The following is a 26,069-nucleotide window of genomic DNA, read 5'->3' as shown; positions in this document are numbered from 1 at the left end:
CTGTGCAAGTAGTTATAATATGTGCTCTTAACTGATGAGCTATCTTTCCAGCCCATTTTCTTTTGTGTGAAAACCTAGGCTAACCTCAGACAGCATGTAACCTGAGCTGTTGGAACTTAGGATCTCTTGTCTCAGACTCCAGGTAATTAGGATTATAGGCTTGGGCCACTAAGCCCAAAGGTTTGGGACTTTTGTGTGGAACAGTCAGTCTGTTTTAAGTCCGGGCCTGGTGGCTGATGCCCACAATCTCTGAATCGAAGAATCTGAGTCAGGAAAGTAGAAAGTTCAAGAACTGCTTGGGCTACAGCATAATTTCCAGGATAGCCTGGTTCAGTTAGTGAGACCCTGTATCAAAGTAAAAACCTTTGGGACTGCGTAGCTCGGTGGTAAAGCGCCTGGCCAGTATGTGTAAGGCAGGCCTGAGGTTTAACTCCCCAGCACTGAAAAACTACGAGTGTGATTATGAAAACACCTCCATTTTCTTTTGTTTTGTTTTGTTCTGTTTTGTTTTTCGAGACAGAGTCTCTCTGTGTAGCCTTGGCTGTCCTGGACCCACTTTGTAGACAAGGCTGGCCTCGAACTCACAGTGATCCACCTGCCTCTGCCTCCCGAGTGCTAGGATTATAGACGTGCGCCACCACGCCCGGCTTAACACCTCCATTTTCTTTATCTTTCCTTCTTTCTTGTTTAGGGTCTCAGGCCCCAGGTCAGGCTGGTCTCATAGTCTGTCCTCTCACAGGCGCAGACACTATGCTTGGCTGTTTGTCAGGGTAAGGAAGACTAGGATCTGCTTTGCTGCTAGGCTGGCCTTGAGTCTAGACCCAAACCCTGTGAGGATATAACATGCATGCCATCGTGTTAGCTTCCAGACGTTCCTTTTTTTTTCTCTCAAGTAAAAAAATTTAAGCCGACAGGTGGTGGTGGGGCACACCTTTAATCCCAGCACTTGGGAGGCAGCGACAGGCAGATCTTTGTAAGTTCGACAGAGTGAGTTCTGGTCTACAGAGTGAGTTCCAGACAATCAAGGCTACAGAAGAAACAAAACAAAATCAAGCCACTTTTATTTTACATAATCTACTTTTCAAAGCTGTGCAGCAATTTTACCAAATAAAATGAAACTGGGACTGGTGACACACTAATGCCATCCCATTACTTGTGAAATGAAGAAAGGAGGATTTTGAGTTTGAGGCCAGCATGGGCTACATAGTAGGGCTGTTTGCAAAACAGCAAACACAAGGGCTGGAGAGAACTCAGTAAAGTACCTGTCAGGCAAGCATGAAGACCTGAGTTCAGTACCCAGAACCTATGTATGAAGTGGCAGTTGGGCGTGGTGGCGCACGCCTTTAATCCCAGCACTCGAGAGGCAGATGCAGGTGGATTGCTGTGAGTTTGAGGCCAGCCTGGTCTATGGAGGGAATCCAGGACAGCCGAGGTGAACACAGAGGAACCCTGTCTTGAAAAACCAAAAGAAAAAAGAAAGGAAATGGCATGCTAGCATATGTTTATAAGTCAGGCAGGAGTTCGCCTCCTGGTCTGCTTACTTGACTCACTCCTTTTGAGACTGTGTAGCCTTGACTGTGCTGAAACTCAACTTATGTAGACCATGCGGCCCTTGAACTCACAGAGATCCACCTCCCTTCTGCCTTCTAAGTGCTGTGACTAAAGGTGTGTGCATGGCCATCTCTGCCTAAGAGAGACTGTCTTAAAAGAACAGGAATGATTCTCACTATTGTCCTCTGGCATCTTCATGTGTGTGCATGCATGCATGCAGGGCCACATGCAGCCACGTGCAGCCATGAACATATGTAAGCACAAAGAATACCTATAATTAGCAGATCTATTTAAAAATTAGAAGTGGCATAGTCTCAGTACTGGGAAAGCTGATAACAAGAAAGACACAAATTCTAGGATAAACTTAGTTTATATAGCACGTTGTAGGCCCGCTATGACTACCCAGTGCGACATGACTCAACCACCTCCTCTCAAAACATTTGTATTTTGAGTGCTCAAACTGAATTGGATTGAACCCAGTGCCAGATGCATTTGGAGCAGTTGCTGAATTATATCAACCTGTAAAGTAACGTATGAAGACGTAAGAGGAGGAGCGAGAGCATTTCTCAGGGGCTGAGAACTCCTGCTGCTCCTGGAGAAGACCCTGGTTCAGTTCCCAGCATCCACATGGTGGCGCACAGTCACCTGTAACTCTGTTCTAGGAGATTCAACACCTTTTGCCCTACATGGGCATCAGGCCATGTAGGGCATGCAGGTTAAAGAGAAGCTTTGTTTTGTTTTGTGTTTTAAGTTACAGTTTGTTTTCTTTTCTTTCTTTCTTTCTTTCTTTCTTTCTTTCTTTCTTTCTTTCTTTCTTTCTTTCTTTCTTTCTTTCTTTCTTTCTTTCTTGTTTTTTGAGACAGAGTTTCTTTGTGTCATCTTGGCTGTCCCGGACTTGCTTTGTAGACCAGGCTGGCATCGAAGTCACAGTGATCCACCTGCCTGTGCCTCCCTGAGTTCTGGGATTACAGGCGTGTGCCACCAGGCCTGACTTAAAGAGAATTTTTAAAAGGAAAAAAATAAGAAGAAAATAAAAGAAAAAAAAACCCCACAAAACTACTGAGGCAGATCTTGAACGTAAACTATTAGCCTAAACTAGCCTTCAGCTTCCCCGCTGTTCTTCAGCCTCAGCCTCCTGGATAGCTGGGGTTGCAGGCCTCTGCTTACAGTCAGGTTCTGAGCAGCGACCCAGGGGGCGTCTTCCTGGACAGCCTAGCAGCACTTGGTACTCAGTCTGTGGTCTGCTTGGAATCACAGAATTGTGAGACAACAGTACCCCCATTCTTCTCCCTCATGTCTGATTCTAGAAGATGAGGAAAAGGAGACCCTGCCTCCTTCATAGTAAAAATGTAGCTTCTTAGGAACAGTGTAGCGCGGCATCACACCAGGTAATGAGGAAAGCTGGCCAGCCGGGAACTCACTCTGTAGACCAGGCTGGCTTTGAACTCACAGAGGCCTACCTTCCTCTGCCTCCCAAGTGCTGGGATTACAGGTGTGAGACACTATACCTGGCTCACAGGACAGCTGTTAAGAAGGATTGTGCGTAGAAGGAATGTCTCCTACTCTTGAAGCTCTTAGAAAACCAGTGGAATTTATGGCAGCTGATGGTTAGGGGGCCTCCCTCCCTCCCTCCCTCCCTTCTGCCCTTCACTCCCCCCCCCTTTTGGAGTATCTTGTTGTCTATCCTAGGCTGGCTTACAGTTGGAAGCCCTCCCACCCCAGCTTTCCTAGTGCTGAATCTTGAGACAGAAGGGTGCCATGCACTGCTGTCCAGGAGCCTTGGGAAGGTCGTTGCAGACTAGTTATTCTTAGAGTAGAACAGAGGGTGGAGCGACTCCTGACTTGTAAGAATGTCTTGCATACCAGGTTGGCCTGCAACTTACTGTGTAGCCAAGAGTGACCTTGAACTTGTGATCCTCTGTCTCTACCTCAAGCGCTAGGATTACGGGTGGGTGCCAGCATGCTTAGTTCACATGGTGCAGAGCTGCGTCCCAGCCCCTGGGTAGAGTTCGGTTGGAACCACAGCCTGCAGGTTGGATTTGACACTTTCACAGTAGCTGTGCAGTGCCAGAAGCTACTTAATTAGGTGGATACTCCTAGCATTCTGGAAATGGGTAGGGGAATTAAGAATCCATGGCAAGCCTGGGCAAGCTACTGTGTGGTGACAATGTAGGGGCTTTCCAGAGGGAAGAGAGACCAGGCTGCACTGAGCAACGTGCTGCTTCAGGAAAGTGAGCTCCTTCTCAGTGCCCTAGGTTTGAACCAGTCTCTGATGTGGCCAGGCTTTTGGCTCCTTTTTGGGCTCTTTTTCCTACCTCCCTACACCACTCCTGTCCTCCATCCCAACTCCCCAATACTAGCAGGAGAGAAAGAAGGTTAGAGGGGAGAGGGGGCATCGATATCTTTAGACTATTTCCTGCTAATCAGGGCATTGAGTTCCTTGGGGGCAAATTTCATCTTTGTCATCAGGATATCTCCAACCAGCAACTAGCAATAGCAGCAGCAGCAGTACCCGCCTCAGGCCCTCTGGGGTGTAGCATTTATACCTTCCTCAAGAGTCCCCAGAATTCCAAACTTAAAGTCTCCTCAGATGGCAAAAATCACACCCCTCTTGGAGCACAAGACAAGTCATAGTCAGCTGCTGTGGACAGTCTGAAGCAATATCCTATCCCTTACCCAGGACTAAAACAAAAGCATAGTCCCATAACATTGCTGTGGTGTTTTTTTGTTTTTTGTTTGTTTGTTTTTTGAGACAAGGTTTCTCTGTGTTAGCCTTGGCTGTCCTAGACTCGCTTTGTAGACCAGGCTGGCCTCGAACTCACAGCGATCCACCTGCCTCTGCCTACCGACTGCTGGGATTAAAGGCGTGCACCACCACGCCCAGTCATTTCTGTGTTTTTAAAGAAACCAAAAATTCTCACTTCACTTTGATTTCTTTTTCTTTATAAAAAAAAATTCCAATTGAGGTATTGATAATAGTTATCTTCATAAAAACTTTTATGTTTCTTTGTTTTTGTTGTCAGTGCACGAGAGCTTGGCCTCTTCTGGGCTTTTCACAGCTCACTGTTGTTTGAAAGTAGACTTTGACTGCCCATTTACCATTGTTGCCCAGGATCCCAGGCACACTCTGCCTTTCAGATCCGACTTGTGTTGGCTGCAGCAACACAGCTGCGCAGGTTGTCTCGGCTCAGGAGGGTTTCCACATCTTGGTGGGCTGGTTTATTCTCACAGGCGTGTGGTCGTATGTCTCGTTTGGAAGACCTGTGGGGGTCATCTCAGTTTTACCTGGAGGTCTTATGCTGTGTCATGTAGAGCTTTTACACACATTTTAAAAATGTGCCCATGTTTTACTATATGTTCTTGTATTATAGGCCTGAAAAATGTCTGAAAATTCCAGCGACAGTGACTCATCTTGTGGCTGGACTGTCATAAGTCATGAGGTACGTTCTCTGATAGGTTGTTAGCAGTGACAGAAGCTGCTTTGTGAAGGTCGACATTTTCTATGAATAAGCCATGGCTTCCTTTGTCTATAATTTGGCCACCTATGTTAAAGTTGGCTGCTAAAATATCATTGAGCTACATTCAGCCCTAGTCTGTCTGTCTCTGCCTCTTTTTAAACAAAACAAAATTTTGAGATAGAGTCTTAATAAGTTGCTCTAGTGGCTTGGAGTCTGTGTAGCTCAGGTGGATCATCTTGAATTTGGGATCCTTCTGTCTCAGCCTCCTTGAGCTGGGCTGAGAGCCCTGTGTCAGCACATCCAGGGTGTTTTCTTTTGAGGGAAGCAAGAATGGTCTGGTTGTTTTGAGACATTAGAGTCTCACTATGTAGCCCTGCAGGTCAGAACTACCTCAAGTTCACAGCCCTTCCAAGTGCTGGGCTTCTAAGTGTGCGCTCCTGTTGTTGGCTTTGGTTCCTGAGGGTCTTATTCTCTCATGTAGGCTGGCTTCAAACTCAAGGCAGCACCCCTGCCTCAGCCTGCCAGGAATGGGGTGCTAGAGGCGTGGACTGTATCCACCCCCACCCTACCCCCCAATGAGCTACAGAATTTATTAAGAAAAATTATATGTTAGATTTACACGTGTGGAGGACAGCAGTTGTTCATAATCAAGAGGAGGTGTGAACTTCTCCAGAGAGTAGCATCCAGGATTTGGGGTACTGCTGAAAACTGCAGCCTGCATCTTTTACATTATTCTTGCTGATTTTCTTAACTTTGAGGGGCTGGCCTTGTTATTTATCAGGCTGTGATCATTACAACTACATTTTAATGTAATTTTTTGTTTTTGTTTGAGATTACAGGCTTGAGCTACTGCACTTGGCTCTTATGTAATTTTTAAAGACCTTCTTTGTTTGTGTTTCCCCATTCTCTTTTTTTGGGGGGGGGGGTGGGGTGGAGGGAAGATCAGTGTCTTCCTGTGTAACTAGGATAGCCTTTAAATTACCACACAGCCCAGCTTACCCTCCAACTTTGATCCTCCTGCCTCACTTTCTGAGCACTGCCTGTTTGTTGTCTTTTTTTAAAAAAAATGTGTATGGGTGCTTTGCCTGCATGCATGTGTGTTTGTGTACCATGTATGGACCGTGCTCTTGGAGGCCAGAGGATGGTGTCAGATTTTCTGGGACTGGATATTGCTGGAGCTTTGGGGGTTTCTGAGTGGGGTTAGCAATAAACAGTCAGAGACATCTGTATAGTTAGTATAAGGCTCGGGCCGTTTTTGCTGGGCACTGTGTCAGCTAGCCATCTGACGTAACCCAGCTTCCTGCCACTGTGTCTCCACCACATAGCTCTCTCTGCTCTTCTCCTGTCATGTTCCGGTGTCTCTGTCTCTCTTCTTCTCCGCGCTAATTCTAGCCGCCAGCTCCTTATTCCTCAAATGCCACACTTCTTATAGAAAATTTAAAAAAGCTACTAGCATAGTGAGTGGGGGAAATTCCATAGCTACTAATTCTGAACCAGTTAGCAGCCAGACTATGCTCTGTGCTGTTGCCTTTTGTCCAGACTGAGGGTACATGAAAACGGTCCTGTGTCTTGCCTCTTCTGCCCCATGAGAAAGCAACAAACATCTACATATCCTGCTAATCTGGCGTTGCTGGCACAACAATTTAACAACTGAAAATACAGGGGCACACCTTCATAGCCAGTTGATATCCCTGGAGGTATAGATGGTTAGGAGGCACCACATGGGTGCTGGGAACTGAACCTGGGTCTCAGGAAGAGCAGCCAATGTTCTAACCTGATCAGCTATCTCTCCAGCCCATCAGCCTTCCGTATTTGTTGCTGTTTCTGGTTGGAGATGCACTGTGGGTGTGGCGGGGATGGAGCTTACTACGCAGTCTAGGCTGCTTTGAACATGCTCACAGAACCAGTTTTGTAATGAGGAACGATGCACATGCAGTGAGTGGTGTAACCAGAACATTATAGATGCTGATTTTGCTCACATTGCTAATTGTTTGCATTATGGAAAAGTCATGGGACCAGAAAACCTAGCATCAGACCAGCCTCACTTGTCCAGAGTTTGAATACTCTTATCAAAAGTTCCCAAATGTGTTTGGGATGTATTAAGTTTCTCTTACTTCATCAGTTTTTTTTTTTGTTTGTTTGTTTGAGACAGGGTCCAACTGTAGCTCAGTGTGGCCTAAAAGTCACTGTGTAGTCCATGGTGCCTTCCAAGTGGAAGTCTTCTGCCCCATCTTCCAAGTGCTTGAGTTATGAGCATTTGCCATCAGGCCTAGCTGATGCAGGTGCTTGATGGTGTAAGTGGTGTATAGACATAATTACTGTGATAATTGAAGGTTTAGAGCAGTTTGTTAGTCAGGTCCTTTTCAAAGTAGGGGGCCAGTGACATGGCTCAGGTGCTGTGCACACATCCTGAGTTGGATCCTTGGGATCTACATAGTAGAAGGGGAACGCCCACTCTACAAGTTGTCCTCTGAGCGCATACACCGCATGCATGCATTGCCTGAGGGTGCTGGAACAGGGCCTAGTTGTCTAGGGACTAGGGTTACAGTTGGGAGCCTCCATATGGTGCTGCGAGTCAGAGCTCTAGAAGAGCAAGTGCTCTCCAGCCCCACAGTGTAGACACTTAGGACTCCAGAGTTTGGCTTTTAGCCTCATAAAATAGCACAGTTGCCTGCCTGCCTGCCTGCTTGCTTTCTCTCTCTCTCTCTCTCTCTCTCTCTCTCTCTCTCTCTCTCTCTCCCTTTAGTTTTTCCAGATGGGGTTTCTCTTTGTATTCCTGGCTGTCCTGGACTCACTTTGTAGACCAGGCTGGCCTCAAACTCACAGCGATCCACCTGGCTCTGCCTCCCAAGTACTGGGATTAAAGGTGTGCGCCACCACACCTGGCTCCACAATCATCTGTGTTCACCTGACATTGGCTTGTAGCTCATGGCTCCATTCTACAATTTCACTTTTACTAGCCTGTATGGACTAAGTCAGGGTAGATGCTGTTTAGAGTGTGGTAGCATCAGGAAATTTCTACATTATCAGATCAAAGCCAGCCTTAGGGTAGCAATAACTAAATTAATAATTACCACTTTCCCCTAGGGTTCTGATGTAGAGATCGTGAACTCTGCCACAGCCAGTGACAGCTGTGAACAGGCTCTAGAATGTTCCTCATTAGAGCAAGAGGAACTGCAAGTTCTTCATGTGGGACATGAAGGTGCAGGTAAGTGAAGTTCCTGTTTTGTTTGTTTGTTTGTTATTTTTAGTTGTGAGCCTAGCCTTTAATGGCTGAGCCATCTTTCTAGGCCTGTTTGTTTGTTTTTGTTTTGTTTTTTTCTGGAAATGGGGGGCCTCCTCCTTGATTGCCACTGGATGGTCTTGTCCGGGATGGTCAGTGGGTGGGCCTTTGGGAAGTCAGAAGCCTGGCAGCAAGCGGCTGAGAACAGTTAGAAGCTGAGCGCATCTGAGCGCCCTCAGTGAGTCGTGCTCCCCACGCCACTTGTCCCCGACACTTGGATGTGATTGATGATGCATAGGCTACACGGGGAGGGTGTGTGTGTTCAACAAAAGAAATAACAATACTGATCTTGATTTTATACCAGAAAGTGGCCCAAATAGCGCGTTGTCAACGGAAGAAACCATGTTGTCGTCAATGGGAGAAACCAAGCCAGCAATTGAGGTAAACTTTTATTTTGTTCCATGGATGTTTGATAAGTACTGTTCTGTTTATAGCTCAGCATTTTATTCCTACCTAAATTATAAGGAAATTTAGTGAAAAACATCATCAGCTTTAAGGTTAAAATGAACTTCTTTTGGGTTTCAGAACAGGATAATCTGAAAGAGCCTGCTACTAGGTCACCCACAGCCCCATTGTGACTAGATGAGTTGGTGTTCTCAGTAGTTTAATCTACCTTACTATTTTAAGAATACTTTAAACTAATTTTTTTAAAGACAGAGTTTCTCTGTGTAGAAATCCACTTGCCTCTGCCTCCCAAGTGCAGGAATTAAAAGCATGCACCCCACACCTGGCTGAAGGTTTAGCTTTTACATTTGATAACAAATTAAATATTGTTTGTTGGAGTTGTCTTTTGAATAAAGCTACTTGATTGGGTAATCTTTCCATGGTATTTTAGTCCTCTGGGACTGAGATCGAGTGACATAAAGAATAATTCATTTCTAGAAGGGCCTGGAGACATGCCCTTACCTCAGTGGTTAAGAGTGCCTGCTACTCAGTCATGAGTACCTGAGTTCAGTTCTCACCACGCATGGGAAAAGCTGAGTGTCCTGCAAACACCTGTAATTGCAGCTCCAGGGCCCTGCTGCCCTCTTCCAGCCAGTGTGCACACATAAACATGTGTAAACTTAAGCACGTCCATGCTCCTCCCCACATAAGTCAATCTTTCATGTTGATGAGATGGGCCTACAGTACTTGCTGACAAGTAAGTTATTAAAATTAGTTTGTTTTTGGAAGCTGAGAAGTCCAAGATGAAGGTGTTACTAACTGGTTTGGTGTGTAGTGATTGTTCCCTGCTGTAGGATTGTACCTTTTGCTACATTCTTTGTAGGGAACAAATGTAATGTGTTTGGGTGTCTGTGTGTGTGCCTGTCAAACAGCATCCTCCTCATCTCCCCAGAGCTGGTTGAGTTTTCAGGGGTTTTTATTGGTAGTGGTGTTCCCTCCTCCCCACTCCCAACCCCCCAGGGTCTTTTTACATAGCTAGCCTTGGCTATCCTGGAACTCAATATGTAGATCAGGCTGGCCTCCAACTCACAGAGGTCCATCTGAGTGCTGGGATTAATGGTGTATGTGCCAGCCTGTTTTAATGACTTTTAGGGGACGTATTCAGGCTGTAGTACCTAGCACAGCTGTTGAACCAGGTAAGTTTAGTCAGTCCATCACATAGGGATGCAGTATTTTGTGCCTGTACACTCATGGGCTGGGGAAGTAAATGAATTCTTGGTGTCCTGTGGTCATGGAGGGGCTGATTAGTCTCTTCAGTTTCTGAAGCACACTGGGAGGAGACAGCGGTCTCATCTTATTTTTATTTATTTTTTATATTTTTGGTTTTTTAAGACTGGGTATCTCTGTGTAGCCTTAGCTCTCACCAGCTCTGCCTCCTAAGTGCTGGGATTAAAGGCATGTGCCACCACAGCCCGACTCATTTCATTTTTAGCATTATGGATGGTTTTGAGGTCTCCATCCTAAAGAGTGAGCCTGTGGTTGCATAATCCTTTCCTGTTGCAGGAATCACATCTTTACGGGCTCGGGGACATGGTCCACAGTAGACCCAAAGCATAGCGCGCACAGGGCCCTGGGCTCCACCCCCAGCCTTAAAAGGCAAAGGGGCGGGGAGAGAATGGAAAAAGAAAGAAATGAAGTATCATATTTTGAGCTGTGAAGAAAATTTAAGATTCAAAATGACTGAACTTACTGCCTGTAAAATTTGGTTCTGTAGGTGGAGGAAGCAACTTCCCCTGAAGACAACGTCTATTTCGGAACTACCAGTGATGATTCTGACATTGTTACACTTGAACCACCTAGGCTGGAAGAAGTGGGGAGCCAGGAAGTTGTCACTAAAGAGTTGCCCAGCTCAGATGACTTTAACATGGGTTCTTCCTCCAGCAGCCAGTACACCTTCTGCCAACCAGAGCCCGGTATGGAACTGTCGCAGCAGCCAGCCTCTGGAGTCTTAGTTAATGGCTTGTTCCTGCTCTCAGCTTTTTAAATGATTTCTCTGAAACTCAAGAAAATCTTGGTAGAATTTGCTACAGTGTCTTTCTGGCCTTCATGGCTCAGCTCAGTGTTCTTTCTTTGAGACATTGCTGGGGTGCGTGTGTGTGTGGAGGAGTGGGTACTGGGGGACTGAACCCCAGATACTGCACATGCCAAGTAAACAATCTACCACACTCAGTTTATTGAAATGTCAAGTCCTCAAAATAAGCATTTGGCTTTTAATATTGTGATTGACTGATTGATTGTTTGAGGTATCGCAGGGTCTAGCTCTGTAACTCTGGCTGTTACACACTCACTGGGTAGCTCAGGCCTTGCCTCAGACTTGGCAGCAGTTCCACAGGCATATGCCACCATTCCCAGCTTCCACATTTAAAAAAGTATTATTTTGTTTTTCAAGACAGAGTTTCTCTGTGTAGCCCTGGCTGTCCTAGAACTTGCTCTGTAGACCAGGGTGACCTCAAACTCACAGAGATCCACCTGCCTCTGCTTCCTGGATTCTGTGATTAAAGACCTGTGCCACCACCACTGCCTGGCTACTTACACAAATTTTAACCTCAATTTTTTCAATATGTAGTATCTTTCAATGTGCACAAAATACTTTGACATAAGTTCCTAGAAAATGTTAAAAAGAAGCCTGTAACTAAATGAGTTATTAATTAATTAATCCACAGTGGTAACTTAAAAGATGGATTATGGAGGGGCTGGAGAGATGGCTCAGAGGTTAAGAGCACTACCTGCTCTTCCAAAGGTCCTGAGTTCAGTCCCCAGCAACCACATGGTAGCTCACAACCATCGATAATGAAATCTGGTGCCCTCTTCTGGTGTGCAAGTGTAAATGCAAGGAGAGCACTGTATACATAATAATAAATAAATCTTTTTTTAAAAAGATGGATTATGGAGTCCTGTAACTCCATTTAGAACTGCTGTTTTAATCATTTTCTAATTTGATGAAAAACCAAGACTACATAAAATTGAGTTCAGATAGGCTAAGCTCCTTGTATTTTCTCATTCTTTTAATACTTTTATACATTTGGCAGTCAGAATCAAACAATGATGTTTCTCATTCCAATTTAAGGTAATAAAATGCTGCATTGTGTTTCTTGTCCTTTTTGGTTTGTTCTGGGATAGGATCTCTCTCAAGCCCACACTGTCCTGGACCTCACTGTGTAGACATGGCTTGCCTTGAATTTGTTGCAGTCTTTCTGCCTCAGCTAGGGTTATGTTAAAAAATGCCCACATCCTCTGTCCTTACATAACACTTAATGTCAAACATGTGAGTGCTGTGTAACTTGTTAGGGAACAAAAGTAAACAGAAGTCTGTATGTTCAGAGCAGAAGGAATTTTTTCTGAATATTTTTAACCTATCCTTTGTTGATCTTAGAATTCAATACCTAGGGCTCAAGGCCTTCCTATCCTCGGTGCATGCACTCCGGTTCCTTGGGCTCAGCAGGGCAGCACTTGATATGTATGTAAGTTTTTAGTTTTAGAAGTCCATCATGCTCAGATATGTTTACTTATCCATTGTTTTCTGCCTCTGCCTTAAGATGGGTGAACTGAGGTTAGGAGTGCAGCCAAAGGATTCAGTGAAGGAGCACTGCACATTATTGATAGGAACTTGCACCTTTAATCCCAGGATTCTGACTTGATTTCCTCTTTGGAAGATCTGAGAATGTTTCAGAATTAGTAAACAGAAGTATTAAGACTTTTTTTGTTTGTTATTTGAGACAGGGTCTCATAATGTATCCTGGCTAGCCTGGAATTTGCTATAGACCAGGTTGGCCTCAAACTCATAGAGATTGGTTTGTCAGGCTGGAGAGATGGCTCAGTGGTTAAGGGCACTGTCTGTTCTTCCAAAGAGCCTGAGTTTAATTCCCAGCAACCATATGGTGGCTCACAACTGTCTGTAATTCCCATTCCAAGGGATCTGACACCCTCACACCAATGCACATAAAATAAAAAATTAAATCATTAAGAGAGAGAGAGAGAGAGAGATTGGCTTGTCCTTGAGTGCTAGGATCAAAGGTATATGTGGCCACACCACTTTAGGCATTAAAAAAAAAAACTACTTTAATCCATCCCATCAAAATTGCTTGTAAAAGTATTTTTTTTTTAAATATTTTAAAATAATGATAAATTTTGGGCTACACTGAAAACGCTATACGGCCAGGCATCATTGGACAGCTTACCTCCTCAGCTACTTCACTCTGTTCTCCTATTCCTTTTTATCCTTACAACTTTTCAGCTTCATGTTTTCGTGTGATTCTAATAGGTACGCAGCTTTTGTTTCTTTAAGAAAACTACTGCCTCCCATTGACCAACCTTCAAGTCATTGGATTTTAATCTTGCAAAAATAACAGTGTTAACTGTTGAAAGTTATATTTTCAGTTTTTTCTCTGTTATTTATAATGAAGCTGTATACATCTTTTTCCCCCATTTATTCACAAAAGAAAGGTGGTGGGAGAAGCTCTGGAAGATTCCTGAATGCATAAGGGGATGGGATGATCAGCTGAAGCTCCGTGTTCCTAGCCAGCTCGCTCTCCAAGGTGGCGTGCGTGACTGACGCTGCGCGGCTTCTGGAGCTGGGCTAGTCACCTTTACTCCTGAGATGCTGAGTGCTTTGGAGAGTCCTCATCCCAGAGATCCCATAACGTGCTGGCTGTGTTTTCTGCATGCCTCTGCACTGCTTGCTGCTCTGACTGGGGGCCTGTACAGGAAGTTTAGAGATCCAGTATTTCCATCATTCATGGATGAGCGGAAGAAGGAAGCACGCGGTCGCTGATGACTGCTAATATCTAAAGGGTGCCTTGTTCACGTACACACTGTAGGTGTGGAGACATTTTTAAGGGATTTGGAGAAAGGCTTGCTTTCACATTTACTTACTATAACTGTCAGCCACAATCTGAAACCTTTATATGTATGTTATACTATTCTTTCTGTAAGTCTTCCTCCCTTTCTTTTTATCCAAGAAATTACCTCACAGGTGAGGTGATGGCATCGAGATTAAGAATAACCAGAGCCACGCTGGGCATGAGGGTCACAACACAGCAACCCCTCAGTGGCTCCCGTGTCACTGAGAATTAGGATGTATGTTCCATCAGTAGTGATGGTGTCTGTGTTGTCCTGTGAACATGGACTAAATTCTCCACGCTTGATCTTTAGAAAGCATTGCCTGACGTAGACAGCAGCTTTCCTGTGGCATGGACAGCCTGTGTTCTGAAAGACTGGCATTTTTGGTGCATGAGCGTGTGCTGTTTTGGTGCTCTGTTTTAAATTCAAGTTTACATGTTATTTTTACTTTTAACTGGCTTATAGCAATTATTACCAAGTGTTGTCAATAATTGGTTGAAATAAGGAAATATGCAAGTCATATTTCCAAAGGATTGTTCCTGGTCTGGAGATTGTTTGTGCAGTTTTTCTTCCTCAGTTTGCTCTTTACTGTTCTTTCCATGAAGGAGCAGTACGACACTGGGCCTCAGCGTCAGGGGTAGCTGTTGTGTCGAGCAGTACCGCACTGGGCCTCAGCGTCAGGGGTAGCTGTTGTGTCGAGCAGTACCGCACTGGGCCTCAGCGTCAGGGGTAGCTGTTGTGTCGAGCAGTACCGCACTGGGCCTCAGCGTCAGGGTTAGCTGTTGTGTCGAGCAGTACCGCACTGGGCCTCAGCGTCAGGGGTCGCTGTTGTGTCGAGCAGTACCGCACTGGGCCTCAGCGTCAGGGGTAGCTGTTGTGTCGAGCAGTACCGCACTGGGCCTCAGCATCAGGGTTAGCTGTTGTGTCGAGCAGTACCGCACTGGGCCTCAGCGTCAGGGTTAGCTGTTGTGTCGAGCAGTACCACACTGGGCCTCGGCATCAGGGGTAGCTGTTGTGTCGCTCCCTGTGCTGACATATTTACTAGAGGGTAAATCAGCGCCTTCTGGTGAGGGTGGCAGTGGAAGGGAAGGGCTCGTCTGACTTCAGGAACCTGTGTTAAACTGCGGTGCTTCTTGCATGGTGGGGGCGGGGGACCCGGGAGACCTACTGTAAGAGACCAGGAAGTACTTCCACATTTCCTGTCCCTTCAAGTAGCTGAGAAACTCAGTTTTCTTTTTTTCCTTAACTGAAATATCTGTTTCAGCCGCTAAGACTAAACTAGACTACAAGAATGAATAGACAGAATGTTCTAGACAGCCAGGTGGGGAAGGGCAGAGCTCTAAAGAGCTAGACAAGGAGACTGTCAAGGAGCAAGTAGAGTGTAGCAGTTGGTAGACGGTCAGTCTGTGCTTCGTTTGGTGTTGGTAGTGAACAGCATGTTCTTGCTTGTGTTGCTCTTTTTGGCCTTCTCATGTTAAAGGGCACGCGAGGCTAGCATTGATTATCATGTCATATTTACTGGCAAGACTTTTCTGAGAATGTTTACTTAAATATCAACATTTTCCTTTTTAAAATAGTCTTTTCATCTCAGCCGAGTGGTGAGGAATCCAGTAGTGATGACACCAGCCAGGAGCCCAGCCCTGCCCCTCGACGCCGCCGCAACAGAAAGAAGACCGTTTCTGTCTCAGAGTCTGAGGAGCCACTACTCGCCGAGCCAGCAGACGAGCCCTCCCAGGAGCCAAGCAAACGCCACCTTGGTGGTGGTCTCAACAAGTGTGTTATTCTGGCCTTGGTGATTGCTGTGAGCATGGGATTTGGACATTTCTATGGTAAGTGTCTGGAAACGCCTTGTGCAGAAGCCACTTGCATAGCACAGCAAGACAGCGGCACAGAAGTCAGTGTTGCTTACTCTGGCCTGTCCCTGTAGTCGGCCACTTATTTAAGAGGGAGGAGAGGATTGCTGAAGCTCAGGAGTTTGAGATTAGCCTGGGCAGCATAGGCCTTGTCCCAAAACAAAACAACTTACTTTATTTTATTTTATTTTTAATTGAAGAGATCAGGCTGGTCTCCAACCTGTATGTAATCTTCCTACATCAAACTCTCAAATATAAATAAGGACTATTAACATACATATCTGTGGCTTTTTTTTGGATGACTCTTTATTTTTATTTGCTTATGTGAGTGCCCTACCTGCATACCAGAAGAGGGCATCAGATTCCATTATAGATGGTTGTGAGCCACCATGTGGTTGCTTGGAATTAAACTCAGGATCTCTGTAAGAGCAGGTAGTGCTCCCAACTGTTGAAACAGGTCTCCAGCCCATGGCTTTTTTTTTTTTTTAATTTATTTATTTTTATTTTATATGCATTGTATGTCTGCGGGTGTCAGATTTTGGAGTTACAGACAGTTGTGAGCTGCCATGTGGTGCTGGAATTGAACTGGGGTCCTCTGGAAGAACAGTAAGTGCTTCCAACCGCTGACCCATCTCTCCAGCTCTTTCTTTCTTTTTTTTTTTTTTTAAAGTAAGAAGATTGGAACTATTGGAACTAAAAATCTGAAGTTGGTTCTTGACAGATGACTCAGTGGTTAAGAGCACTGGCTACTGCCTAGTCTCCAGAAGACCCAGGTTCAGTCTCCTACACCCAACCCATATGCTACCTTTTTCATAATCATCATAATTCCAGCCGCAAAGGGTCTGTCGCCCTCTTCTGACCTCTCATGACACTGCATGCATATAGTACACAGATACACATGCAGGCAGAGCAGACATAAAAATCTGAAGATGCTGGGACATGGTGCTCCATCCCTGTAATCCCAGAGGCAGGCAGAGAGTTTTGAGATTGAGGCCAGCCTGGTTTATAAATTCCATTCCAGGCTAGACAGCTACTTGCTGAGACCCTGTCTAAAGTAAAATAAAAACTGAAGTTGAGTGTAGGATCTAAGACATAAGACTTTCAATTTAAGAAGACCCTAGGTTCACAGGTAAAAGTGAATGTAGCTGAGCATGGTGGCACACGCCTTTAAATCCCAGCACTAGAGAGCCAGAGGCAGGTGGATCACTGTGAGTTCAAGGCCAGCCTGGTCTACAAAGCGAGTCTAGAACAGCCAAGGCTACACAGAGAAACCCTGTCTCAAAAACCAAAAAAGAAAAAAATAAATTAAAAAAAAGTAATCTGGATTTCTTACCTTGGGACAGAGTGTGATAACTGTTGTATAGTATTTAAATTCCAGCAAAACAGTCACATTGTGGTAGACAGTATATGATTCACATCTATAATCCTAATCCCAGCCCTGGAGAATCAGGCAGCCTGGTTATATTGTGTGATACTTTCTTAAAAAACATTGCATTTTAAAGGTTCCAGTAATTAGTGCTTATTATTTTAACTTCGAGGGGCCTTCTTTTGTTACTATAGTTATAAATCTTTATACAGCTGGTCTATAATGAACTGTTTCATTAGATAAATGACTTTAGGTAGCTTATGTATAGTGAATGTCTTTTTCTGAAACTCAGCCATGAATTACAGTTTTGGTAGTGCGGTCATTGTAAGCAGTCAAATGTTGGGCAGGTGTAGCGCCTCGCCCGGGGAAGCTGTTACATCATAGCCCTCCACAGGAAAGCCTAGATATGCCTGAGGTCGGATGCAGGAGTCATTTTGTGACATCCACTGCTCCCTTCCTGCTTCACCCGGAATGTTTTCATCTTGAAGTTTTGCTTTATACTTTTGTATTTGTTATATAGTATTTATTTATGCTAAATACAACATTCAAAGCCTTTAAATATCTCCTTACATGAGAAAAGTTTTGTATAGTGGTAACTGTTAGGCCAGGCGATACTGGTGCATGCCTTTAATCCCAGCATGTAGGAGGTAGAGGCAGGAGGATCTCTGAGTTCCAGGACAGCTAAGGTTCCACAGAGAAGCCCTGTATTGATAAAGGAAGAAGAGGAGGAAGAGAAGAAAGAAGAAGAAAAGAAGAGAATCTCACTGTTGAGTCTTTAAGTTCTGTACTTTTTTTTAAAGAAAGCGATCACTGTGAGTTTAAGGCTAGCCTGGTCTACAAAGGGAGTCCACAGAACCAGGGCTACACAGAGAAACCCTGTCTCGAAAAAACAACAACAAAGCAAAGACTGTGTGTCTGTTCATGTATGTGTGTGTGTGAGTGGGTGCCTAAGTGTGGAAGTTAGAAGACATCTCTGGATCTGTACCTTTATGTGGATTCTGGGACTCGAGCTCAGATCTCTAGGCTTACACAGCATCCGCCTTTCCCTGACATCCTGCCAGCACAAGGTCTGTATTTGTTGTTTGAGAACTGAATGTTCCTACATTGTTCTTTTGGCTTTTGCATCACAGCTGAGTTTACTTTTTAAATTTTGGGTTTGAAGCAGGGTTTTACTATGTAAGCCAGGCTGAGCTCTGACTCAGTTTCCCGAGTGCTCAGATTACAGCCCTGCCACCAGGCCTGGCCAGAGGGCTATGGTATACTTTAGAAATAAATCTTTTAATCCCAGCACTCGGGAGGCAGAGGCAGGCAGATTGCTGTGAGTTCGAGGCTAGCCTGGTCTACAAAGCAAGTCCAGGACAGTCAAGGCTATACAGAGTAACCCTGGCTCAAACAAACAACAACAAAAAACAAAAAGAAAAAAAAAAGAATAAATGTTAAACCTTGTCAAGTTCAGAAGTCCTCTGTTGTTGTTGTTGTTGTTGTTGTTGTTGTTGTTGTTGCTGTCTGAAACAAGCTCTCCTTACATGGCTATGCCGGAACTCACTGTGTAGCTCTGGCTGGCCTAAAGCTCGCTGTGTAGACCAGGCTGGCCTCAGACTTACAGAGTGAGCTCCATATGCCTCTACCACCCGAGTGCCGGACTAAAAGTCTACACCGCCATGCCTGGTCAATCTCAGCTTTCTTATCTATATAAACTACTTTTAGATTTATTCCTTTCTTGGTCTACAGAACCTACATTTCAACTTTCTGTTTGAATAGTTATTCCCGACAATGAAGCAAATGTATCAATGTCTCTGTGTGTATTTTTGCCTCCCTACAGGTAAACATGAAGGAAACAAGGGAAAAGGTCTAAATCTTTTTTCTTAAAGCCAAGAGTTGGATATTAACTTTATGTTAATACAGACTGCACTAAAATCTCACAGTTTGCATGACTTTGGAATATTTTTTTTCTTTTAGAAAGTACAGATTAGAACAGTCCTTTTAAAACCAGGAAATTGTTTCTTTGCTTGCTAGCTTTAACAAAATTAACACATTATCTTCTTTCCTGTACATTTTCATCTTATCCTTATCACAGCTGAGAACGCTGGACGATGCAGTCTGTGAAATGAGTCCACAGATAGAGCCTAGTGGCTTTCAGCATTCAGTGTGGGGCAGGAGTGTGCCCTGTGCTGGGCAGTGAGCTCCACACCAAGAGCTGTCCTCCAGTGTCTGTGCCCATAAGCAGCCACACGGTATAAACAGTCTACTCGGGAGACAGCTAGCCTGGGCTCTGTATGACTGCAGTTTCCTGTCTGTACTAGAGGAGAAAGCAGAGGCTAGTGATACAGTGCACTCCAGCTGTTCAAAGTTTTAGAAAAAGATAAAAGATGGCAGAGAAGAAAAAAATCTACAAGAAAGCTAGCACCAAAATACGTGTTTGAAATCTGCACACTCAGAAGATGGAAGGTGCTGACAGGCTGACCAGCTTTTCTGAGGATGTAACTCATTAGCCGGAAGTTAACACAGCACAAAAGCGTTAAAGTCCTTGGCTGCAGAAGCACACTGAGTCATCCCCGCGTGGGCTTCTAGTCAGTTTCTGACAGGCCGGGAAAGTAGACCATTCCAGCAACTGCGACTGTGTAACCCCTTGGAACAGTGACAAAGATGGCCTAGATTTTAAAGTGGACAATGTAGGATGGCAGCTGTGTGAGAAAGTTTGATTTATTGAGCAACTGAAAACAGTAAAAAAAGAAGGAAAAAAGGTAAAAATACCAGAAGCTGGAGGGCAGCTGGACCTGCTGTGGGTTTTGTAAGCCTCGTACTGGTGCTGAAGGCCATGGGTTAGAGTGAAGGAGGGACAGAGAGTTCAGTGCGGCGAGGGCACTCAGGCTCCCAGCCTGGGTTTTTCGGGTTTGTGGTCTGTCAGAATTTGGGAAATGTGCGAGCTGCTTCACATTTGAGGTAGAGGCTTTCCTACGGGAGTCCTGCTGGAGAAGGAAGTAGCCAGGCCCTCTGCAGGCCAGCTGAATCCCCATGCCTATGTTAAGTGATGTTTGAAAGTGGATCTGTAGGAAGTAAAAATGGATTAATGGTTACATCCTATGTTTAAACATGTACATGGGGTGGTATGCCAATTAATTACCAGATGTACTTTTTGGTGTGTTTAGAAGTATTTTTATTTTATTTTTTTAAACACATATTACACATGTAGGAGGAACATGCAAAAGAACCTTTTGAACTAAGATCAAATGAAGGCGTTGTCCTGGTACTGGGTGGTGACCTGAGGGTTCTGCAGGTGCTAGCTAGAGGCTCCTTCATTGGGCTACAGCTCCTACCCTATTGCAGAATTCTTTTTTTCTCTATGTAGCTTTGGCTGTCCTGCTCGTTTTGTAGACCAGGCTGGCCTCAAACTCAGAGATCCGCCTTGATCCCTCTGGCTCCTTCAATCCTTGTCCCTCTTCCATAAGATTCTTCAAGCTCCAGTTAATGTTTGGCTGTGGGTCTCTGCATTAATTTCCATCAGTTGCTGGATGAAGCATCTCTGATGACAGTTAGCGCTCTGCTCCTGCCTGCAAGCATAGCAGAATATTATTAGTGATGTCAGGGGTGGGCTCCCTCTTGTGGCATGGGTCTCAAGCTGGGCCAGTCATTAGCTGGCTCTTCAAATTCTGTTTTATCTTTTACCCCTGCATATTTTGTAGGGAGGATAAGCTGTGGGTCCAAGGTTTTGTGGCTGGGTTAGTGTCCCCATCCCTTCATGGAAGTCTTGCCTGGTTACAGGAAATGACAGGTTCAGGCTCCATGTCCCCCATTGCCAGTAGTCTTAGGGTCACCCTTACAGATTGCTGGCAATTTCCATTTTCCAAGGTTTCTAGCTCTTTGACTCTCAACCTGTAGGAAAAGAATTGCACTGATGACTTACTTCTCTGTTTAAAGAGGTTAGCACTTTACCTCAGAGATCTCAAGCTGAGCACCTTGGCAGAACAAGATGAGACTTTTTTGGTGTTAAGAGTGGCATGTGCTTTTCTTCAGAGGGATAGCAAACTGCTTAAATGTTCCTGTGTGTATGCTGAATGAGTTAACATGCATTATTAACCTGCTTGGCCTGTATCTTAGCATCCACATCATTTGATGACAGACACCAAGTTTAGTAGCTAGTGTGGGCCGGTAGCCAGTGTTCCTGTGCATCTTAGTCCTGGTGGTTACATTTTTTCTGTGCTGGTTTTCCTTTCAGGCACAATTCAGATTCAGAAGCGTCAGCAGTTAGTCAGCAAGATCCACGGAGAGGAGCGGAGTGCTGGGAAGGGTTATCTCTCGCAATGCCAGCAGGAACAAGAGTCTTTTCTAGATTTCAAGGTGCGTATTCATTGAAAAATAACTAACAGAAATGTGGAAATAACTGTTTGAGCTAGGTATTGGGGCACACAAACACTATAATCCTATCCTAGACTTGACCTAAGCAATATGAGTCAGGCCAAGTTCAAGGCTAGCCTGAGCTACTTAGCAACACCCTGCCTTAGCAAGCCAAGAAGGAAAAGAAAAGAGTAGAAGCCAGCAGTTGAATACTTAGGTGCAGTTACAGTAAAGACGAGTAAATGAGTAAATGGAGCTGTGAGGCGCTCAGTGGGTAAAGCTTGCTGCCGGGCCTGTGCGGCTGAGCTCAGCCCCCAGGCCTTACATGGGGATAGGAACGAACACACGTCCACAGCCACAAGCTGTCCTCTGACCTCCACATGCATCCCTGTACACACAAGTAAGCAATAAAACTGCAAAATAATGTTGGTAAGCTGTTTGGTGCTTTCATGCCTGTTTAGCTGATAAGCTGGCACGCACCAGCTAACTTACTCCTCTTGGGGCTGAGGCAGTGAACCTTTTTCATTCTATAAATGGAAGGAGGTTCAGATAGGCTGAGTAACTTTGCAATGCTAGCAGATCCAATTGGATTCCAAGTATCTAACTTCAAAGAAGTTTAAAAATGGATCTGTGTGTGTGTGTGTGTGTGTGTGTGTGTGTGTGTGTGTGTGCGTGCGCGCACTGGTACACAAGTACTTTGCATGATGCAAATGTAGAGATCAAAAAATACTGTTCTCTGCACTCCAACTTAGGGCATCAGGCCTGGCAGCAAGGAAGGGCTCTGTCAGCTAAGCCACTTTGCTAACTACAGCTTTAAGTCTTTTTCTTTTTCTTTTTCAAGAGTAATGAGTTAGTGCCGGGTGTGGTGGCACACGCCTTTAATCCCAGCACTCGAGATGCAGAGGCAGGTGGATCTCTGTTAGTTCGAGGCCAGCCTGACAGCCAAGACTAGTACAGAGAGACCCTGTCTCGAAAAACAAACGAACAAAAAAAAGTAATGAGTTAATGAAACTAACTGTTTGTTAGTTGTTTTTCACATGTAAAAATCTATTACTCTTTTTTTTCTATTACTGGTTTTTGTTTTCTTTTTTTCTGAATTCAAGTTTACTTGGATTTGGGGAAGTAGTTAACTCTGCTGCAGGGATTCAGACTGTCCTCTGTGTGCAGAGGTGTTTCCTGAGACTCTGGACTTATGCACGGACACCCCAGCATTTTCTGTCTTCCTAGTGCTGGGATTACAGGCGTGTCCCACCATGCTGAGCTGCCTTCTGAACATTTTTAAATCCACATTGGCACTGAGACTGGGACCATGAGATACAAACAGCTGACTGGATGTTTACTTAGAGAAGGCAAATGCAGCTAACTTTTTGTTGTTGTTTAGTTTTTTTGGTTTTGGTTTTTTGAGACAGGGTTTCTCTGTGTAGCCTTGCCTGTCCTAGACTCACTTTGTAGACCAGGCTGGCCTTGAACTTAAATCGAGCTGCCTGCCTCTGCCTCCCAAGTGCTGGGATTAAAGGCGTGCGTCCCCATGCCCAGCAGGCAGCCAACTTTTTATTTTTTATTTTTGCAACTAACTTTAAAATCTTAGTTGCTGGATGTGGTGGGGCACACCTTTAAGCACTTGGGAGGCAGAGGCAGGTGGATCTGAGTTTGAGGCCAGTGTGGCCTAGATAGTGAGTAATAGGTCAGTCTGGGCAAATGTAGGGAGGCCCTGGCTGAAAATAAATGACTAGACTAAAATATTAGTTCTAAATTCTGAGGGCACATTTTCCGGACAGGTCCTGAAACACCAGGATGAAGGGCTCCCCTTACTTTCCAGCTTAGACGTGGGTGTGATCTGATGGTGTCTGCGCGCAGCACCAAGCACTGACTCTGGGCCTTGGTTCTGCTAGTTAGAACTTGGTCCCCAGGCTGATAGAGATGAATGGAGTTCTGCCTAGCTTGTTCTCCTTCCTAGTCAGTGTTCTTGATTTGACATAGCTGCCTGCTATCCATTTTCTTCCTTGTAACACTTGTATTTTCCATTTTTTTTTTAAAGAATGAGAAGCTTCTTTAATATATGACAAGTGGCACTGAGCATTTACTTGCCAGTTTTTAGCACCATCTAACCATACCCAGAGGACTTGTGTGCGTGTGTGCACATGCTCATTTACCTGTTGCACACAGATGGGCGGTAACGGTCATGGTTGTTAGACGATAAAGGTTTATATTGAACTTTGAAAGTACTTGACATTTCTCTTCTCTTTCAAAAAAAAAAAAACCAACCCGTTTAGTTATTGAAAGAAAACCTTGAGAGGTGTTGGACTGTTACTGAAGCGGAGAAGGTTACCTTTGAAACGCAGAAGAAGAATCTTGCTGCAGAAAACCAGCACTTACGAATGTCTCTGGAGAAGGAAGAGAAAGCCCTGTCTGTATTACAGGAAGAGCTCCGGCAACTAAGGGAGCAGATCAGACTGTTGGAGGATAAAAGCACAAGTACTCAGTTAGTTAGGGAGAACCAGGTTCTTAAGCAGGACTTAGACGTGGAAAAACAGAAGACAAGTAGCTTCCTGACCGAAAGGGAGGCTCTCTTGGAGGAAGCAAAGACGCTGAAGAGGGACCTGGAGAGAGAGCGGCTCACAGCAATGGCTCTGCGGGCAGAACTTGAGCACAGGGCCCAGGTCCGCGCACACTCTGGCGGTGTGCAGGCTGAGGGGAAGGAGATGGTGCTGCTGCAGCAGAGGCTTGCTGAGCTGGAGCACAAGCTGAGCTTTGAGCAGCAGCGTTCTGACTTGTGGGAAAGACTGTATGTTGAGGCAAAGGGCCAACATGGAAAGCAGGAGACGGACGGGAGGAGGAGAGGGAGCAAGGGAGACCCCAGGGCAAAGAGCAAGTCCAAGGAGACATTTCTGGGCACAGTAAAGGAAACATTTGATGCTATGAAGAATTCTACCAAGGAGTTTGTGAGACACCATAAAGAAAAAATCAAGCAGGCAAAAGAAGCTGTGAAGGAAAATCTGAAGAAGTTCTCAGATTCAGTCACATCCACTTTCCGGCAGTTCAAAGATACCACCAAGAAGATCTTTGATGAAAAGGGCAGGAAGAGACCCGGGGCAGCCGAAAAGCCAAGACCAGCTTACGGTTATTCTTCATACTCACAGCACAAGGCGCCGAACCAACACCAGGACTGCAGAGGCCCTTCCGCGCAGAGGGACGGAGCAAGAGAAAAGCCCAGCCACTCCGAAGAAAGGAGAAAAGATGCACATTCATATCCGTACAGGGCCAAGTCTGACTGCAGAGACACCCAGTCTACCAGTAGGAGGTGTTCAGAACGCGCTGGACAAGAATCTGCTGGCCCCGCTAACACAGCACGTTGTGTCAGGATAAATGACTTCAGGCAGCTGATTCAGTGGTACTTACTGACTGAGCTGGACACCTTTCACCACTGGAAAGAGCTGGATCAGTTCATCAGCCCGTTTTTCCCACATGGTGTCTTTACACACGACCAGAAACTCTTCGCAGACTTCATCGACGCCGTGAAAGGTTACCTTAAGGGCATGAAGGAGTATCAAGTCCAGGACGACAGCTTGGAGAAGTTGGACGGCTATGTATATAGACACTTTGGGCACCTTTTCGCCCTTCCATTCGGACCCAGGTCGGTTTACATAAAACCATGTTACCATAAATAGCTTCAAACGGTGGTACATTGCATAGTGATTTTTTTGTTTTTGTTTTTAGCTTGGAAGGTTACTATTTGTAAGAGACAAGCTTTAATCGCCACTGAAATTCAGTATAAATTGAAAGAGTTTTAAAATTGTAACTATTGCAAACTTTAAAAAAAAATGTTTAAAAAAACCCATGTGTTAAATAATCACTTAGACTTGAAGAAATGATTGAAACCCAACATAATCAGTTAAAGGGTATATAAACTTATTTGAGCCAGTTTGGCATCTTTCATTATAGGTTATATAATTAAGTAAAATGATTTCCTTTAATCTTTGATTTAGGAAGCTAGAAACAGACTTTAATCTGAAGTCCAGGTCGTGTGGCTGTGCCCCACTGTAAGCATTGTCATTGGTTTTATGGATGTTCAGGGGTATCGCTCAGCTGCAGGGTCACTACTGAGAAGGTTGAGGGACAGGCAGGAGCCGAAAGGCCGCATGGTGTTCTTCAGAGCTGCGCTGCTGTCCTCCTGCTGCGCGGTTCTCTAACTCCGGGTGTCACAGTCCCATCCTTGTGAATAACTGCAGTGTGCCGATAGAATAACGAGACCGGGTTCTGTGTCTGCAGTTCCTGAGCAGGTGTCTAGTGTTGGGAGGCTGCTCTGAGGAAATAGGAAGACCCCTGCTGTTGAGGAGTTAGGTGTGCACCGAGTACCATGAAGGCGTAGCGGCCCCAGGCAGTCTAGAGATGGTTGAAGTGACTCTGCAAAAGAACCTGCTTTGAAACTACCTTTTGGAAGAGAAGAGAGGGTTAGTGCGTGGACGGGGGAGGGCATCTCCCTGGAGTGGAAGGTCGTTTGCAAAGGTGTGGAGAAATGAAGACGTAACTTTACAGAAACAGGTGAGCAGAGGGGGTGAATCAGGAAGGGCTCTGTTTCATCCTGAAGTGTCTGTCTTGTGAGATGAAGATTTTCTGAAGGGTTCTGTCACTACAGTGATGGTGCCTAGCCCTTTAGATGACTTGCAGCAGCCAGGAGAGCTGACTGGCAAGGTGCGAAGCCAGCTGTGGTGGTCTGCACGCGGGAAGCTGGTGAGAAGCTGAGGGAGGACAGCAAAGGTGGTAAGGAGCACCTCCTGTAGGGAACAGTCTGTCCTTGTGAGACTGTGAGACAGGCATCATGCTGTGTGTATGTGTGGAGTGACCTGGCTGCTGGGTATTACGCAGAGGATACCAGAAGAAAGTTCTAAGCAGGAGGAGCCAGAAGTGAATTGGTTTGAGTCCCTGTTGACGTTTATTTG

At 45.1% G+C, this 26,069-nt stretch overlaps 1 protein-coding gene across 3 annotated transcripts in view; it reads left to right on the top strand.

Annotated features, from left to right (window-relative positions):
- The window catches only part of CCPG1 (cell cycle progression 1), a 36,591-nt gene that overhangs the window by 9,236 nt on the left and 1,286 nt on the right, over nt 1-26,069 (top strand). For 2 of the 3 annotated variants that reach the window (XM_084752892.1, XM_084752893.1), the window contains exons 2-9: nt 4,923-4,991; nt 8,097-8,217; nt 8,597-8,673; nt 10,451-10,649; nt 13,176-13,271; nt 15,153-15,404; nt 21,011-21,132; nt 23,403-24,763. In XM_084752892.1, coding sequence (XP_084609018.1) covers nt 4,932-4,991; nt 8,097-8,217; nt 8,597-8,673; nt 10,451-10,649; nt 13,176-13,271; nt 15,153-15,404; nt 21,011-21,132; nt 23,403-24,763 — 2,288 coding nt within the window. In that variant the 5' untranslated portion in view covers nt 4,923-4,931. The remainder of the gene's footprint in view (nt 1-4,922; nt 4,992-8,096; nt 8,218-8,596; nt 8,674-10,450; nt 10,650-13,175; nt 13,272-15,152; nt 15,405-21,010; nt 21,133-23,402; nt 24,764-26,069) is intronic. The other variant, XM_084752894.1, reaches the window with a different exon arrangement.

This window comes from Acomys minous (assembly GCF_964271855.1).
Source record: "Acomys minous genome assembly, chromosome: 13".
Classification (NCBI taxonomy): domain Eukaryota; kingdom Metazoa; phylum Chordata; class Mammalia; order Rodentia; family Muridae; genus Acomys; species Acomys minous.
Note: the sequence above shows the minus strand (reverse complement) of the source record. Positions and strands in the feature narration are given on the sequence as shown.